At 38.2% G+C, this 18,113-nt stretch overlaps 1 protein-coding gene across 6 annotated transcripts in view; it reads left to right on the forward strand.

Annotated features, from left to right (window-relative positions):
- Nucleotides 1–18,113, forward strand: part of TTC8 (tetratricopeptide repeat domain 8) — a 59,123-nt gene that overhangs the window by 17,140 nt on the left and 23,870 nt on the right. For 3 of the 6 annotated variants that reach the window (XM_011283430.4, XM_011283431.4, XM_011283434.3), the window contains 6 exons: nucleotides 1,213–1,276; nucleotides 1,384–1,543; nucleotides 1,740–1,829; nucleotides 3,938–3,982; nucleotides 12,640–12,725; nucleotides 16,998–17,085. In XM_011283430.4, coding sequence (XP_011281732.1) covers nucleotides 1,213–1,276; nucleotides 1,384–1,543; nucleotides 1,740–1,829; nucleotides 3,938–3,982; nucleotides 12,640–12,725; nucleotides 16,998–17,085 — 533 coding nt within the window. The remainder of the gene's footprint in view (nucleotides 1–1,212; nucleotides 1,277–1,383; nucleotides 1,544–1,739; nucleotides 1,830–3,937; nucleotides 3,983–12,639; nucleotides 12,726–16,997; nucleotides 17,086–18,113) is intronic. The other 3 variants (XM_011283432.4, XM_011283433.4, XM_011283436.4) reach the window with 2 other exon arrangements.

The following is an 18,113-nucleotide window of genomic DNA, read 5'->3' on the forward strand; positions in this document are numbered from 1 at the left end:
ATAGTACAAAGACTTTCCTTCCACAATTCAATTACACTATCTTAAACTTAAGATGTGGGATTGCTGTATAAAACAATTTTTCAATACAAGCTATGTTATGCATTTAAACAGATTTTATATTTAAAACGGATTCTAGCTGAACTGCTTATCTAATATAACAGAAAATTGTTTATCCGAGAGTCGAAACACAGGAAGCATCCAAACAACTCAAGTCTTCTAAAAGGATTAAAAAAAAAAAAGGATCTTTGGACAACATCACTTCACTGTAATAATTGAAGGTGATTTGCTCTAATGCATGATATGAGGTGATGGGGTAATACACTGGCCTGTGAATGCCCACTGGGATTGCCGCAGAGGCCCAGCCCCCCGCTTGCAGATGTGTTGGAGCAAATGGTATTTAGTGATTACCGTAATGTATGGTGGTCTTGCTGGTATTTATTAGTTATAACTGTTGTCAGTCATTTTTATGTTTTGAAAAATAATAAATTAAAAATATTTTTTAATGTTCATTTTTGAGAGAGAGAGAGACAAAATGCAAGTAGGGGAGGGGCTGAGAGAGAGGGAGACAGAGTCTGAAGCAGGTTCCAAGCTCTAAGCTGTTAGCACACAGCCCGATTCGGGGCCCAAACCTACAAACTGCGAGATCGTGACCTGAGCTGAAGTCGGACACTTCACTGATTGAGCCACCCAGGTGCCCCAAGATAATAACTGTTTTAAAGCTTCAAATGGAAATTGAGGAAAAAAAATACATATAGTTCATGCTAAAATTCCTTTCCCCCCCCCATCATTTTGTTCTTTTGGAGTTAAAATGTCTAAATTCTATATACTGTGGGTACATGATCTTTTGTTGGGAGAAGTTTGTATCAGAAATACACTATGAGCATAGAACCGTCTTTGGGTGCTCTGGAGTCTGCCAGCCTTGAGTTTGAAACCCACCTCTATTAATAGGTTGACCTGTTTACTAAACCCTCTAAGCTTTTGCTAAATGGGTGAATACAGCCTACCTTACAGACTTAGTGTGAAGATTAAATGTAAGAACATAAAATACCATGATTTTTAATAAATATCAGTCTCAAACACCTTTCCCTAATATATTTCCTGTCATTAACGTCTTTTTCACCGGGCCGGCACATTTCTGAAAATTACAACAGCTGACAGTTTTTACAGATTAATAACTAATCTATAAATTGAATTTTCCATCTCATGTCGTAGGCCCGGGAACATCCTTAAAACTGCCTGGAACTAATCAGACAGGAGGGCCTAGTCCAGCCATCAGGTATGTACTTCTATTTCATACCTTCTGCCATTAAATACTGACCAGATTGTATGAGAATCTTCCCTTATTGATCTTCTTGGAATTTTCACAATGTACACTCTTCACAGGCCAATCACTCAAACTGGAAGGCCCATTACAGGTTTCCTTAGACCCAGCACACAGAGCGGAAGGCCTGGCACTATGGAACAGGCCATCAGAACACCCAGAACTGCCTACACAGCTCGCCCAGTCACCAGCACAACTGGAAGATTTGTCAGGCTGGGAACGGTAAATTCTGTCAGCTTTACCCTATCTTTGTATTACCAGAGTAGCTTGGTGTTACATCTTTTTTTTGCTGTTGTTAATAGTGGAAAGTCACATGGCAGATTTTTTGAAGGTGGTTCTTTTTACTTATGCTCATTACACTCAATTTATATTTCCAGAGGGAGTTTCAGATTTCTTGTTCTGTCATTTTTCCCCATAGGCTTCCATGCTTACAAGTCCTGATGGACCTTTTATAAATTTATCTAGACTGAATTTAACAAAATATGCCCAGAAACCTAAATTGGCAAAGGTATGTACTTAAAATGATTTTATGTTATGAAGTAGTAATGTTAGATATGTTATCCTGATAACATTGTAGGAAATAAAAAAAATTTCTTTTGTGAAGGAAAGGCGATATCTTGCTTGAAATGGAAATGTTTAATTACTGTGTAAAATTTCTCTTAGTCTTTTGAGTTAAGGAAGGTCAATCAGAAATAAAGTATACAATACCACTGCATAGGAAATTGTAGTCACTTATAACAAAAAATAGTAATTGATAACAAACAAAGCAGACAAGCAGCATCATCTTCATGGAATGAAATTTAGAAGGTCATCTGTGTGTGTGTGTGTGTGTGTGTGTGTGTGTGTGTGTGTGTGTGTTTTCCTTTTCCCTCTTGGACTATTCTCAGAAAAATAATTTTCTATCCTTGTAGAATTTTATGACTGTCAAAAAGAAGATGAAAAAAATATGTTCGTTTAATTACTAATTAGGCAAGCATCTCCATAAGCCATTGTCTGGCTTGAGTGATCCTCATTGAGAATTACCTTACTAATTCTAACCACTCAAAGATTAGATGCTCCTTTATGTTAAGGAGAAAGGGAGAGTGAAAGTAAGTGTGTGTATGTGTGAGAGTGAGAAAAAGAGAGACTGAGAGGGAAAGGTGTGGCCCGTGACCTTTCTAGTGTAAAAATAAACTTGAAGTTGAGCTTGGAATAATTCAGAGACATGAGCACTTAGCTGTTGCTGAAACTGGTCTAACCCTAGCTCAAGTTTTTAGCTGTAATGTCTGTGAATTCTATGCATCAGTGCTGAGCTCATTCTGAATCTGAATTCTAATGGCATTTAACATGTTTACTAAATGTCAAACACGAGGTTATATAAGAATGGACATGAGCCATACAGACTTGAAATTAAAAGCTGAAAAAGAAATGTCAGTTGATAGGGAATTAGCCTATAATAATGCCCGTGATGTTTTAATTTCTCATTTGACAACAATCCTGTCAACTTCATTTAGCAAAATTGTAAAGCTATGTGTATTTCCCTTACTTTCACGAGAGTGAAGTATTAACAGCAACTCATATGGAGTATCCAGTTCCCCTGCCCTTTTCGGCCATTTATTTGAGGTGGCTGGATGGCTGGTTGGTACCAGTGCTGTTTTCTATTCAGGGAGTGTAGCCCATGGAGGCATCTCCCTCAAACTATGATGCTTCCAGGACAGACCTGGTCTGTTACTAGATTTAAACTGAATCAGATTTTGTGCTTTTTTATAGAAGTAATGCCAGGTTTTTTTTTCTGTCTTTGGTTTCCAATTTGCCTTTACTCATCAAGACTCATTTCTAGCATTGATTGCTTGAGTCTCTACTCCTTTCATAGCAACGGGAGCACAAGCTGTACTCTTAACTTTTCTTCTTTATCACCGAGCGAATGGAGGGTCAGGTATAGTTTTTAAAAGAAGGGCCTTGTCCTGATTTCTTTTTTCTTCCTTTGGTTGCCTCTTAAGTCTTCTTTGTTAATAACCTTGATACGCTAACCTCTTTGCAAGGGTACATTGATGGTTTTATGGACAAACATGATACCACCAAGAGGTAATTTGGTCAATGCTTATTTATCCAGATGAGCTGGGAGAAGTATTAAAATAATGGTTCTCAGACCTAGCTGCACATTAGAGTCATGTACACATCCCACTTTACGCCTAAGATCTACTTTGTTTCAGAAGGAATTTCCGGATTTTTCCCATGTCTAAAGTGTCATTATCATTATCATAATGACTGTATAACATGTGCAGAGTGTATAAAAAAATGGGCTGAATCTGTTTTAGGATAATCTCAGAGTGGGTCTTTTCATCTCTCTTAGTAGTAAAATAGTGTATATAATACGAAAAACCTTGTTCAGTTATTTCAGTTTTCCAGTTTGTAAAAACAAGAATCAAGTATAAGTCACTGTATTTTAAAATGCTGATTATAACAAATGATGGATAGACCCTTTACTTATGAAGGCACGTTTAGTGTACCTGTTATTTTGGTTCAACCCAGCTGCTGTCAAAATGGTCTGAGTATATCCGTATCAGATATACCAATAGAGTGCTTTTGGTAAAATAAAATCTAATGTATTTTTGGCCTTTTTTTTTTTCTTCATAGGCTTTGTTTGAATATATCTTTCATCATGAAAATGATGTTAAGACTGTAAGTTTTGAATTCATGCTCTTTTCTTTTATTGTAATTTTTCTGACTTTGGGGATTTCAATTCTGAAATGTTCTATTTCTGACCTTATAAACAGACGGAATTATTAAAAATTGGAGCATTACTAATACTTTCAAATCCACTGTTATTTTCAATAGGAAAAGTTGTATAAATATAGAAGAGGTAAGAACTGTGCCTGGTCCATAGACTACGTAGATTTCCACTAAAAAGCAAGATATAGATAGTTGAGAATATTGTATAATGTGCTTTTGCTACAGTTTATTTTTTATACTAATAGCATTGTTGATCCATTTTTTTCTGTAGTCCATATAGTGAATTATAGGTTTATTAATATGTGTATTTCTGTTTTTTTGTAGCACGCCCCTTATCCCTCCTTTAACATTTTATGATAGAAAAATTCAAACACACAAGTGCAGAGAATAATATAATGAGCCAGTATCACCCATCACCCAGCTTCAATAATACTTAAACATCTTTGTAGTCTCTTAACAGACTTTTAAGGTTATATGCATAGGACTTCTTCATTTATAAAAAGTTTTTTTTTTTTTTAACGTTTATTTATTTTAAGAGAGACAGAGCATGAGCAGGGAAGGGGCTGAGAGAGAGGAAGACAGAGAATCCGAAGCAGGCTCCATGGTCCAAGCTGTCAGCACAGAGCCCAATGTGGGGCTCATGAACCATGAGATCATGACCTAAGCTGAAGTCAGACACTTAACTGAATGAGGCACCCAGGCACCCCCTCACTTTTTACATGCTAATATGCAAATGACCAGTAACTTCACAAATTTTGTCAAATTGCACGTAGTTAATTCTGCAGTGTCTAATGATAGTACTTTCCCTCATTTTCTTATTAGTTTAGGGAAAAAGCTTTATATGCATATGTTAAATATTCAGGGAAATAAAAACGTTTTCCTCAGTTGTGTTTTCTGTGTGTCAACCACAATGCCATATACTAGGAAAACTAATAAAAATATATTTTTTCCTGACTCTATCAGGCATGCAGTCCAGCTGAGAAAATAAAATTGGCATAATGAGGCAATTAAAGAGGTACTTGCCAAGCTGTGAAACTGTCACCAGGTAGCAAAGGGAAAAAAAAATTCAAAAGGGTGATATTAGTAAAGATCCACAAAGTAAGTCAGATTTTTGGGAAGGAGGGGAAATAAATGTAAAGAAAGGGTTAAAAACACGAGCAAGATATGGGGTGAGAAATAAATAGGCCATATACTAAGAAGTGGGAGCATCAGAGAGACATTTTTAAAGAAAGCAGTGGCAGAACTTGATGATAGATTTGATGTGGAGGACAGAGGAAAGAAACATGTCAAATCTGTCTCCTAAAGATGCTGCAAGAAGAATGATTGTTTTACTAACAGAAATGGGATAATTAGGGAAGGAAGTCAGTTTCTAAGGAAGCTGGGTAATTCACTTGAAGGCATTTGTAGTTTGAAACTATGACAGGCTATCCAAGTGCAGATACTTGCATGTACTGGAAGATGTGGTACTAAACGTAGGTGAGAGCCTAGGCCCAATACACAGAATGTAGAAGTTGTCTGTGATGAGTGCTAGTGGACGTGGCCACATAGGGAAGAGAGGAAGCTAAGGTTGGAGCAGAAATCATGCACATTTCTGTAAATAAGTCAGTACACGCCTTTTTCACTTCATGTAAAGCTGGTCAGAGTCACAGTATGACATGTAAAATCATAGAGTTATACCGTCATTATAAAGAAACATCCAGACACCGTTCCTATTCATAAATGAGTCGATCGCTACATAACATAAAGCTGTATCTTGACTTTTGGAGGATTTATTTATTGAAGAGACCTTTGTTCTTTCATCCCCAAATTTCCGAGCCACCATGGTGTGCCAGGCCCTGATCTAGCCCTGAGATTACAGAGTGAAGCAAGCAGACAAAAATCTCTGCTCTTTTGGAGGTTATATTCTGGTTGTGCAAGGAATAGAGATAATTAGCACATTTAGAAACACGTAACATGTCATGGGATAGTAAGTACTACAGAAGTGAAAGAGCAGGGAAGCGAATACAGTGACGTGGGGGAAGATGCCATTTTGGATGGGGTGGGAGGTGGTCAGTGAAATCCACTCTGAAAAGACACTTAATTGGAGACCTGATAGCGGGGGGCAGACCGTGCAGTTCTGTGTAGGAAGAATATGTAAGTCAGAGAGAATAACCGCAAAAACCCTGAGTGGGAGCATGCGTGGGTTGTTCGAGGAGTAGGAAGGAGGCAAGGGTGGCTGTAGTGAGGTCTGTGAGGGGAGGAGTTGTAGACCATGGGTTCAGAAAGACAGATCGTATGCTGTTTGGAGATCACAGGGATGACGGCTTTATCAATACATTTATCTCAAGGATGTCATTCTACATCTTGGCATTGATATAATGGCGTTGAGGAATAGGAGCCACAGTGAAATAAAATAGGATTTATTCTCTGCACTAACTGAACTTCTCTTCTAAAGATCCTAAGGATCTTAAAGACTCTAAAGATTCTAACAGACTTTAACCTTTACGTATGATGTATTATAGAATGCTTTCACAGTTCTTCATATTCATTGATTAAAAACATTTGATCTTAGAGCAGCGACTTTCAAATTTTTTATTTAAACAGCACAAACCTTTTTCTTCAAACAAAATCTTATCCAGACCCTGCTGTAGAAAACAGACAAAAAGCAGGGCTGCAGGAGTTCAAGCAGAAGTAACAGACCCACTGGGCCACCTCCTTACTCCTCCACTCTCTGAGCTCCTGCCCCTCAAATCCTCTGAGCTCCTGCCCCCTCAAATCCTAGCTCCTGCCCCTCAAATCCTCTTAAGTAGTTCCTAAATCCAGCTGTTTCTGAATCACTTGGTGAATTTTATTTATTTTATTTATTAAAAAAGCTTTTTTTAACATTTGTTTATTTTTGAGAGAGAGAGACAGAGTGTGAGTAGGGAAGGGGCAGAAGAGAAACCGAGACACAGAATCAGAAGCAAGCTCTAGGCTCTGAGCAGTCAGCACAGAGCCTGATGCGGGACTTAAACTCATGGACCACAAGGTCGTCACCTGAGCTGAAGTCAGACGCTTAACCAGCTGACCCACCCAGGCACTGCTTACCTGGTGAATTTTAATGTCATGGATTTCTGGATCCCTGCTAGACTTCCTGAATCAGAATCCCCACGAGTATGTCTGGTCAATCTGTTGTTTGTAAAAGCTCCACAGGCAATGCTAGTTTGCAGCCAGGATTGGGAACTACTGCTGAAGAATATAGCTTGAAAGGCGATGATTAATAGAAGGCTGGGGGGGCACCTGGGTGGCTCAGTCTGTTAAGCATCTGACATTGGCTCAGGTCATGATCTCGTGGTTTGTGAGTCCGAGCCCCGTGTCGGGCTCTGTGCTGACAGCTCAGAGCCTGGAGCCTGCTTTGGATTCTGTGTCTCCTCCTCTCTGTCTGTCCCCTGCTCATGCTGTGTGTGTGTCTCTCTCTCAAAAATAAATAAACATTTAAAAAATTAAAAATCGAAGGCTGGAATGCTAGGCCTCCTAGTGTAGGATAATAGAGCTGGGAGCATGAACAGGACTTGAGGACCAGAGCTTGATATAACAAACAAATAGGAGGGTGTGTGTCTCCTAGCTCAATGAAGGAAGTCCATAAATTAAGAGAAAAAGCACAGCAAAAATGACTCTCAAATAGATCTCAGTAGCAAGGAAGTGATACAAACTACTGTTGAGAGCTGGAGTCCCCACTTATAAATTTTATATTTTTATTCTTTTTAAAAAATTAAAAAAAAATATTTGTTTTTGAGAAAGAGAAAGAGCACAAACCAGGGACGGGCAGAGAGAGAGGAAAACTCAGAATCCGAAGCAGGCTCCAGGCTCTGGGCTGTCAGCCCAGAGCCCGATGTGGGGCTTGAACCCACGAGCTGGGAGATTATGACCTGAGCAGAAGTTGAACGCTTAACCGACTGAGCCACCCAAGTGCCCCTGTATTTTTATTCTTAAGAACAGCGAAAGACTCAATACTCTAGAAACAAGCAACATTGAGCACAATTTTTTACTTTTTTGGAAACAGATCCTTATGCTTCATTAAACAACACTGTTGAGAAAATTTGTTTAAAGACTTCCTTTTAGACATTTGATTAGTGAAGAATGAAAAACAATTTAAACTAGCAAACAATAGAGACTTATGGATTCATATATATCTGATTCATATATATCTCAGTATATATTCATATACTGACTTATATATATCTCTGCACAGTGAACAGAAACAAAACCAAACCAATGTAAAAGGACAACAGAAGGATGAAATATGTACATAAGCATGATTTAAAAATGTTAGTGTTTGTTAAATAGGAAAAAGCTTATCTAAATTTGTTAGGAAATTTTTTGTGGAAATGGAAATGATCCAGTGACAGAAAATTGACATTAGAGAAAATGCCAGTAAACAAGGACACTAGAGATGCACTTTCTAACACAAAAAAGTAAGTTAAAGAATTTGGACTTTCAATTTCACATTTCTGAAATTTGAAAAAAAAAAATGCTGGGAAAGAGTGGAGTAAATTGTTGCCATGATATAGATGATATTTTAAATGGTACAATAATTTGGAAAAGAGTATGGTAATATAAAACAGAATAAGATAACATATTCCTATTGTGTATGTAATTTTAACTTTTTTTTTTTTGTAATTTTAACTTCTTAAGAAATTTCACAAGTGCTCTATTTGCAGATGTTCATTGTAGCATTAGCCGTAGTAACTAAGCAATCCGGATTAATAACCTAAGTTACACTACACTGCATCCTAGCGTTTTATGCAGCCATTAAAAAAATCATAATTACAAAACTCGGGCAGAAACAGAAAAGTGTTGATAATGTTAAGCCCACAGAATATAACATTTAGTACGTATGTTAAATAGTTATTAGTCTAAATATATACTATAACATATGCTAGAAGGTATTACCAAAAAGAAAAAAAAAGGAAATAAAAGTATTATAGAACTAAGGTGTGTTAATTCTACAGATATTTGTTAAATGCCTCCATGGTGCCAACGGTAAATTGAAAAGCTATACCTTGTGGCAGTAATGGAAAGTATCCAGTTTTACCAAAACTTTATCCAATTTTTTCCAAAATTTTCAATAATGTTATAGCAACTTTTCATTTATAAGTTTAGCTATACATTAGGGGCAGTAATAAAATAAAATATTTGTAATTAATTATATCCTGCTTGTTATTTTCATCTGCTTACCCTCAATACATATATTTTATAGAACATGAAATTAAGAAATTTTTGTTTTTATTTTGTGAAAAGCACAAATTGTTGGTTCTTCTGTTTTCCTTTTTATTCATGAATTTATTGATTGGTTTATTTCTCGACTGGGTTATTCTTGAAACAAATAATTATTGGGTACTGTGACGGATGTGAGGAGGATCGAGCAGGACAGATGCCCCGTTTCTGTTTTCTTACTCTGTTATGGACTCATTGCATTATAGTTCTGCTATGGATCAGATTGTCCCATTAAGATGTCATTTTAGATTTTTATCACAAATGTTATTTTCTGAAAGGAAGAAGGATTTAGGTAATGAGCAGAAAGCATGCATTTTCATGCCTTTTTTCCACAAACTCTGTTTTAAGACATTATCTGGAAAAAGAAAAGAGGAATTTTTTTTTTTTAACATTCTTAAGAAATCAGAGGTGCTTTTATACTGGTTACTTTGGGTGGCCTCCAGATTTCTTTTTAAATAAACCATTTCACACAAACACGAACATACAATAGACAAATGAGGATAATGTGAAGTGGTACTTAAGAAAGAATGAAATTGATCTTCCCATGGAAAACTATATTTGTGTCTTTCCATTCTTAATGCTTTTTCCATTTGTGGGGGCAGTGTTGACAAAACTTAAGTGCCATGTGGGTGGTTGATTCTGTGTTTATCTGCAGACAAATATGGAGGATACTGCAGGTAAATATAGAGAATGTTATGAAGTAATAGCTAAATGATAAGAAGGAGTAAAAAAAAAAAGGAGAAGTAAAGCTGACTTATAGAAAACCGTATTTCTGCCTCTGAGTTCTTAATAACTCCCTTCCCTCCTCGCTTGTGCCTTTTGGAGTGATATTGGCAGTATTGGCAAAATTAAAGTGGCATGTGGGTTGATTCTGGAATCTTTATTTTCATCTTTAATTTCATCTTTAATTTCATCATCCTGAAGTTGTTGCAACTATAACAATAGCTAAAGGATGACTGGTTTTTAAAAAACCAGGTTGGAGCACTGTCACTTAGAAATACACTGGATGGGATGCCTTGGGGGGCTTAGTTAAGTGTCCAACTCTGGATTTTGTCTCAGGTCATGATCTCACGGTTGTGGGATCAAGCCCTGCCTCTGTGCTGACAGTGCAGAGCCTGCTTGGGATCCTCCCTCTCTCCCTTTACCCTACTCTCTCTCTCTCTCTCTCTCTCTCTCTCAAAATAAATAAACATTAAAAAAAAAAAAAAGAAATACACTGTGATGCTCGGTTGGTTGTATTCACAACCGTGATGTAGCCTAGGTCTGCCAAGGTCCCCTCTCCTGTGGACTTTTATAAACTTATGGCTTTTATATGACATTCTAGGCCTTTATGAATATCTGGATATTAGATTGATTTTTCGAAGATTCTTAAATGTTACATAGTCATTTATTTTGAAAAATTGAGAAAGACTTTAAAGAAATAAAGATCTGTCATCACTTTAACATTTTAAAATGTTAGTTTCTTTTCATTATAAATCTTACTACTATGAGTTTTGTTTGGCTCTTAAGTTATTTTCAGTATAAGTCAGAAATAAGGAATAGAATTCAGTCAACACATCATCCTTGAGTGCCTCTTAACAGCATAGCAACATATCAGAACCACAGAGATGTGTAAGAAGGGGTGCCTGTTCTCAGGGAACTTAAAGCCCATTTGAAATAGTCATAAATAGTTTTGTCTAGTGCAGCCTCAGTGTTCATTTGAGGAATGATCATTAAAATGTATATTTTTTACATTTTTATTCCATATCAATAAGTCATATTAATTTCCTTAATCGGTTGAGAACAAACACAGAGGTCTTACATAGGAAGACTTGTTTTAGGACCATAAACAAAATCAGCAGCCTGTAACAAGCACTAAATCTAACCTTGGGAAATTAGAATATGTAGCAAATTGAGAAAGACATATTTTTCTGAAAAAATAGAAGGTCTTTTATATTAAACATGAGAGTGTATATGATCTATCTGCTGGAAAAGTTATTTATAAAGATTAAGTTAAAATTAACATGTTCAGATATTTACATTGCAGTCCCGAATTGAGCTGATTGAAAATATGTTTTTCAAGTATTTTGGGAGATAACCTAACTGAAGTTACAATTTTTCCCCATTTTTTGCTTCCACTTTTATTTCTGGCTTGGAGGAAAAAAGAAAAATAAGCATACGAGAGTAGCATGTGGCTTGTTTTTAATTCACATAGCTTTCAAATAGAGGTGTTGATTTTCAGGTGCATTAGAACCTCAGCATGGTGACACTGTTCCTTTATAAAGAGTTTGCATCTTTAGAAGTCTCCCCTGGAGTAAGGGAAGATGAGGAAACACAAGGAAAAGTTATTAATTCTGTGGTGGGACATCAAAGGAACTCATCTGGCTTGCATTTCAGCAATGAGTTCACATTAAGACATGGACAGTAATATGGGATATATTCTGAGATCACAGAACTGAAAATCTGAGAGATACTTTAACTGTGGGATATAATGATTATACTAACACTGGCTAAAGAGTAAGAGTTTTCCAATCTTGAGAGAAAGACTCGTATCATAAAACGTGAGAATTCTCTTTTAACTAATAACTTGAGTTTTTATTCACTAGATCTTTACATGAGCTTCAAATTTGTGGAAAGATTGATTTGCTTTCCTTTTTGTCCAAATGGTTTCTACTTCTGTATAAAATCTGAATTCCTATTTAGTCATCTATAAACACTGGAAGGAACAAACTAGAAGATGTTGGAGAGAGAGGGATAAACCCATGTAAAATATGCAAGCAACTCAGATCTTTTTCAGTCTGCAGCAAAGAGAGGTCTGACCCTCAGCATCACTGGACGCGAGGCGAGGTCAGGATGATGGAACAATGGTGGTTGAAGACAGCAGATACCCAAGTGCCCTTGTCCTTTGACTCTTCTTCATGATCCTGTTTTCCAGGCCTTCTTCTGTCTGCTTACTTGACCTTTTTCTATTTCTCTACATCTGTCTGTAAAGTGGGGCCTGAAGTTGGACCTGGCTGACACACCAAAGACTTGACCACCACTGACTTTACAGGGATCATTGGATGGTAGATAAAGGGTGGGGGGAGGGTACAACTTGGAGGATTTTTAAATATCCATTTTAAGCCTGTATATTAGCATTGTATTCTAACATATTGTCCATCTGCTTTTCTTTGATCAGTTTTTACTATTCATCTGCTGTCAGCCCTCTGGTCTGGAACTGATTATTTAGGGAGAATTGGTGGAGCCATCTGGAAACATGAACAACTTGAGTTTCTGTCTGATTTCTAATGCATGTTTTGATTGATGCTAATTACACGGTTCATTTCATTATTTATTGTTTCTGTTTATTGTTAGAAAAGAAAATCCTAATCTAAAATGAGTTGTTTTCAAAGGCTTTGGACTTGGCTGCCCTCTCCACAGAGTACTCTCAGTACAAGGACTGGTGGTGGAAAGTGCAGATTGGAAAGTGTTACTACAGGTAAAATTTTGATGATTTGTGAAGGCCTTAGATGTAGTGACATATTTTAGAGTCTCAACTCTGATCATTATTTTTCTGGGTAGATTTCCTCAGGAAGAAATAAGAACTGGGCCTTTGACTTGAGAAAGCACTTCCTGAACAATCACATGGTAACACCAAGAATTGATACCTTTAGAATAATAAAATTGTAGGGGCGCCTGGGTGGCTCAGTCGTTTGAGCCTCCGACTTCGGCTCAGGTCATGATCTCACGGCTCGTGGGTTCAAGCCCTGTGTTGGGCTCTATGTTGACAGCTCAGAGCCTGGAACCTGCTTCGGATTCTGTGTCTCCCTCTCTCTCTGCCCTTCCCCTGCTTGCATTGGGTCTCTGTCTCTCTCAAAAATAAACATTAAAAAAAATTTAGAATAGTAAAATTGTAGTGCCGGGCCAGGGAAACTGTGAGACCATCAGATGCAGCAGCACTTTTTAAATGAGGAGGCTGAGGCCAGAGAGAGCCTGTGATTTGCATCAGGAACTAGTTAGTACAAGACCAGTCAGTAACGGAGCAGTAGAGCTGAGGCTGTTGATTCCCATTCTTCTCCTCTTGCTCTCAAGTCTTTTTATTTCCCCCAATGCCTCACATCTGTAATGTGCTTAGTTGGGAGATAGCTTGTCCATTTGTTACTTTACCTTAAACCTCACAGCACCTGGAGGTAGTTGCAATTATTAGCCCTTTGTCCAGATGGGAAAAATTGAGCCTCAGAAAAAGTGACTTGTCCAGATTCACACAGCTAGTAAGTGGCAGGACAAGAATTAGAGCTCAGTTTTCTGAGGCCAGTTCTCTTACTATTTGCACAATTCCATGGTGTTTCTCTAGGATCTGAATAATCTTCCATTAATTCACTTAATGTTTAAACATGTTTTTAAGCAAATTAGCTGTGAGGTCAGGAAAGTTGTAATTAGTTTTATGAATACTGTACAGCAACTAGTAAATGGTCTAAAACTTGTTGCCTAGAATTGAAGTGCATTTGAAGCATTTGAAAAATAGAGACGATAGAATTGAAGTGCATTTGAAGCATTTGAAAAATAGAGACGAACGGGCAACTGTATTTTATAAAGATAAATATGTCTTTCATTATTCAAAACCAGGTAGACCGGTTACTCTGAGCATCCTTCAGATGAACTTATCAGTCCAACACTGTGAGGAAAAGGAGATATATAAATGGGATAAAAAGAATGCTTATTCTTTTTCGGTTGAAATTAAGACTACTTTCCACTTAGGTATTTTTACATAGAACTTATGTGTTTTCTCTGCTGTTAGATTGAGGAAGTATTTTCTACTAAAAGGTAATTTTGTAGCATTATACCATTAAATTTGTATAATTTCTGAAGGCAAGCTTGAAATCCTGAGCTTCTAAACAAAAGCTTAAGAAATCTTTAATAATTAAAGACAAGCACAATTTGGACTCCTTCTGCCGTCCGTGTAAGATGGCATTTAAATGAGTGCACCTTGCCATATTAGAGTTCTTCTCTGTCCCTTAATAGCCTCTCATCTTTGTTGTGCTCAGCACTCCTGCATTCACTCACTCACTAAGCTATGTAATGAGCTGCTACTCTGCCAGGTACAAGGGTTACCAATATTTATTAGAGAATCTTTCCTTTAAATGGTTTATAGTCGGGGCACCTGGGTGCCTCAGTCAATTGAGCATCCGGCTTTGGCTCAGGGCACGATCTTGCATTCCGTGGGTTCGAACCCTGCATTGGGCTCTGTGCTGACAGCTCGGAGCCTGGAGCCTACTTTGGATTCTGTGTCTCTTTCTCTTTCTCTGCCCCTCCCCCACGCACACTCACTCTCTCGCTCTCTCGCTCTCTCAAACATAAACAGAATAAATGATTTAAAAAAATCATAGGGGATTAGGGGAGGGAGGGCAGAAAGGGGAGGGAAGAGAGGACAGTAAACAATTATAAGCCTAGCTTCCACCATGATAGAAGCAAGCCCAGAAAAAGAGCTCCCAAATCGAACTGGAGAGGTCAAGGATGGATTACCAGAGGATGTAGCCCCAAATTTTGCTCTGATCAGTAAATTCTGCCAATTCTTTGTCTACAAGTAGTTCTCACAGCTGTTCCCTTACTACCCATTCTCATACCAGTGCCTGAATTCTGGCTTTTCGTTTTGTTTGAATTGTTCCATTGACTTCTAATCTGGGTTCTCTGCCCCCATTTTCTTGCTCCATCAGCCCTCTTAGAAATGACCGTCAGAACAGTGTTGTGAAAAAACAGCTCTGGTTGGATTCTCTGGTTAATCTCCACTACCTGGAGGATGAAATCTGGATTTTAAATGTGGCACGCCTGATCTTGTCCAGTCCACACGCTTGCCCATCTCTCTCTCTTCCCCCATTACTTATTGTGTCCTTCCTTCCAGTTGCACCCTACCGACCTCCCTAGACAACTCAGCATTCCCCTACAGAGCTGTGCACTGTGCTCTCTGTGTGCCTGTGCTGACAAGTTAGTTTGTTTCCAGCAGAGATGTTACCCAACCCCCATCCCACCCTCTCTAGCCTTCAAAGGCTTGCCTGTCTCTTCCTCCCTGAAACTATCTTGGTTCACTCCTCCTCTGTGCTCTCAAAACACTTTTTTTTTCTCTTATTGGCCATAATATGATTCCATTTATTTGTGAACGTTTTGTTTCATGCTTATTTGTGCCTTTAGGACATTGTTGCGATCTTCATTTTTGTGTTATGAAATGTGCATGCAGTTGGTGCTTGACAGTATTTATTGAATTAAATTGGAGAGAAAAGCTTAGCAGTTGGTGGGTTATCTCTGGACTTTGACTCTCTGATATTGGCCGGTGTTCCTGAACCTGACTGATATTTTCATTATTCCTAGTCTTTCTTTATACATGGCCCAGTTAATTTCCTTTGCACAAGAACCCATGTGGTTATTCCTTTTGAGAGTACTAGAAGTTCTCTCTTGAGGGTGTGGTAATAAAAAAATATGTATGATCCATCCTTCCTTTCTTTGGTTTCCAGGGAAGTTAAATGGCTCTGATTGCTTTTTTGTTTTTTAACTTGTTTATCTTTCCATCACCATTGTTTGAAAAAAATCTGTTTTCTCATTCTTATTTTGCATGTGTTTTATAGGATTACATTGTAATCCCTTTTAAATCATTTTTGGGAAGAGGCATCATATTAGATAAAAATATCCAGACTCTCGTGGATAATTAAGTGTTCACAGAATTCAGTGGCTGAACTTTAGCCATATGCTTGAGACTTGAATGTTCAGTCGAAGCTGTGTAGAGAGCTATGTATGCCGTTTTTCAGAACTTTAGAGTTCTTTGGTAACATTTTATGAATACTCTTGTAAAAGTTATATGGGGGCTTCTGCCGTTTAACACATTCTCTCTAATTTTAGGGCAGTGTTTGGGGGGAGGTTGCTTTTAACCCCATTAATCTTATATCTTCCAACAGCTGTTAGGATACAGCTGTTTCATTCACTATGAACGGAATAGACTGAGGGAACATACTGTGTACTGTTCCAACTTTCACAAAGTAAAAGCATCGTAAGGTACCCAAGTAGCTCTTGGCTGGCGAGCAATGAGTAGTTATGAGAAAGCCCGACAGATCTAGGACAGGCTCAAGTATGCTTCCACGATTGAGTTAGTGGTAATAGAACGTTCCCTGGGCTGATATCAGGACGGCTTCAGTGAGACAAGGAACAGATCTCAGATTTGTAGACTAGGACAATCTGTATTGGATACGAAGACAAAAAAGGAGAAGAAAATGTTTCTAGAATCACAACATGGTATACGTGTTTCCCTCAAGTAGCAATTACTACTTACATCAAAACTGTTTAAGAATGGCTTTAAAAATGGGCCTTTGTCCCAGAGCAGGTAATATTTTCATAGAAATGCCATCAAGTTCTTCTAATAAAATGGAGACCTTAAGCATTTATTCAGGTCACTTGCCATATGTCCAGCTGATCATAAGCTCTTTGGGTGGTAAACTGGTATGACCTGGCTCACTGGCAGCTGTTAGCCCTGCTGTCCAGACAGACTTTCTACACACCGTTTGAGGGTTGCACGGGCCGTGAACATGGGAAATAGGCAACTTTTTGCTAAACTGCATAAACATAATGCGAATATTAATTTATATGTGTGTTTGACATTCCCTTCTTTAGTACACACTTACTCTTCGAGATAGAAATGTAACTTGTCTCTATTCATATCCTCAGTGTGTGAATAAGTGCTAGAGTATTTTTAAGTTGAATGTCTAATTTTTTAAATGACTGTTCTTAGGTTAGGAATGTATCGTGAAGCAGAAAAACAGTTTAAATCAGCCCTGAAGCAGCAGGAAATGGTAGATACATTTCTCTACTTGGCAAAAGTAAGTATTCTTAAACCAGAGTGAAATCTGTCTTCTCAAAATAAAGGTTCAAATTCTGGCCAGTATACACGGAGAGTTGCCAGTTTCTTCAGGAATATTTGGCAAGTTAATGTGCTCAGACATATTTTTCTTTATAGCAAGTGGAAAAGTGAGAACATATGGAGGCTAACGGTCTCAGGAGAAATTGATTGCCATGAGAAATAAGAAAACCCCTTTGAAAGATTGCCCATCAGAGTAGAAGAAGCTGCCGTGGGCTTGTTACCACCCTCATGGGTAACAGGCCCAGAGAGGCCATAGTTCCTACAACCTGCCAGACTCCCACCTCAGCACACGGTAGAGAACGGGGACTGTTTTTACGTAGGTCCTTCATTTCCTGGCTTGGCCATAACAACAAAGATTTCCCCTTTATTGAACACCTATTCAGTACAAGGTATTATATCAGGTCTGTTCCACACACAGTTTAATGTAAGCCTCATAGCAACCCTGCAAGGTAGGTTTCATATTTCCATTGTACTTTTATGGCCACAGAGACTTAAAGAAGCTCCAGTAGGGTTTTCAGGGTCACTTGGCTATTTAGAGCCAGCACTGAAACGCAGGTCTTCCTACTCACTGTCCCCTGCTGCCCCCCACAGCCACAAAAGAGGTGAAGGGCCACTTAGAATTTTCAGTCCTGGGAGAAAAGTTACGTCTCGGCCCCTCACCAGGGCTTCTAGAAACATTTGATGAAGTGGCAGTTAGGACATCATCTTACTGTATCTTGAAGAATTTTTTTAAGATTAAAAAGTGCCGGGGCTCCTGGGTGGCTCAGTTGGTGAAGTGTCTGCCTTCAGCTCAGGTCATGTTCTATCTCATAGATTGTGGGTTCGAGCCCTGTATCTGGCTCTCTCTGCTGTCAGTGCGGAGCCTGCCTCAGATCCTCTGTCCTCCCCCCTCTCTCTGCCCCTCCCCTGCTCTCTCAAAACAAAACAAAACAGAACAAAAACAAAAAACACCTTAAAATGAAAAAGTGTGGTAAAGGAGGTTGAAAA

Source organism: Felis catus, chromosome B3 (assembly GCF_018350175.1).
Source record: "Felis catus isolate Fca126 chromosome B3, F.catus_Fca126_mat1.0, whole genome shotgun sequence".
Taxonomy (NCBI): domain Eukaryota; kingdom Metazoa; phylum Chordata; class Mammalia; order Carnivora; family Felidae; genus Felis; species Felis catus.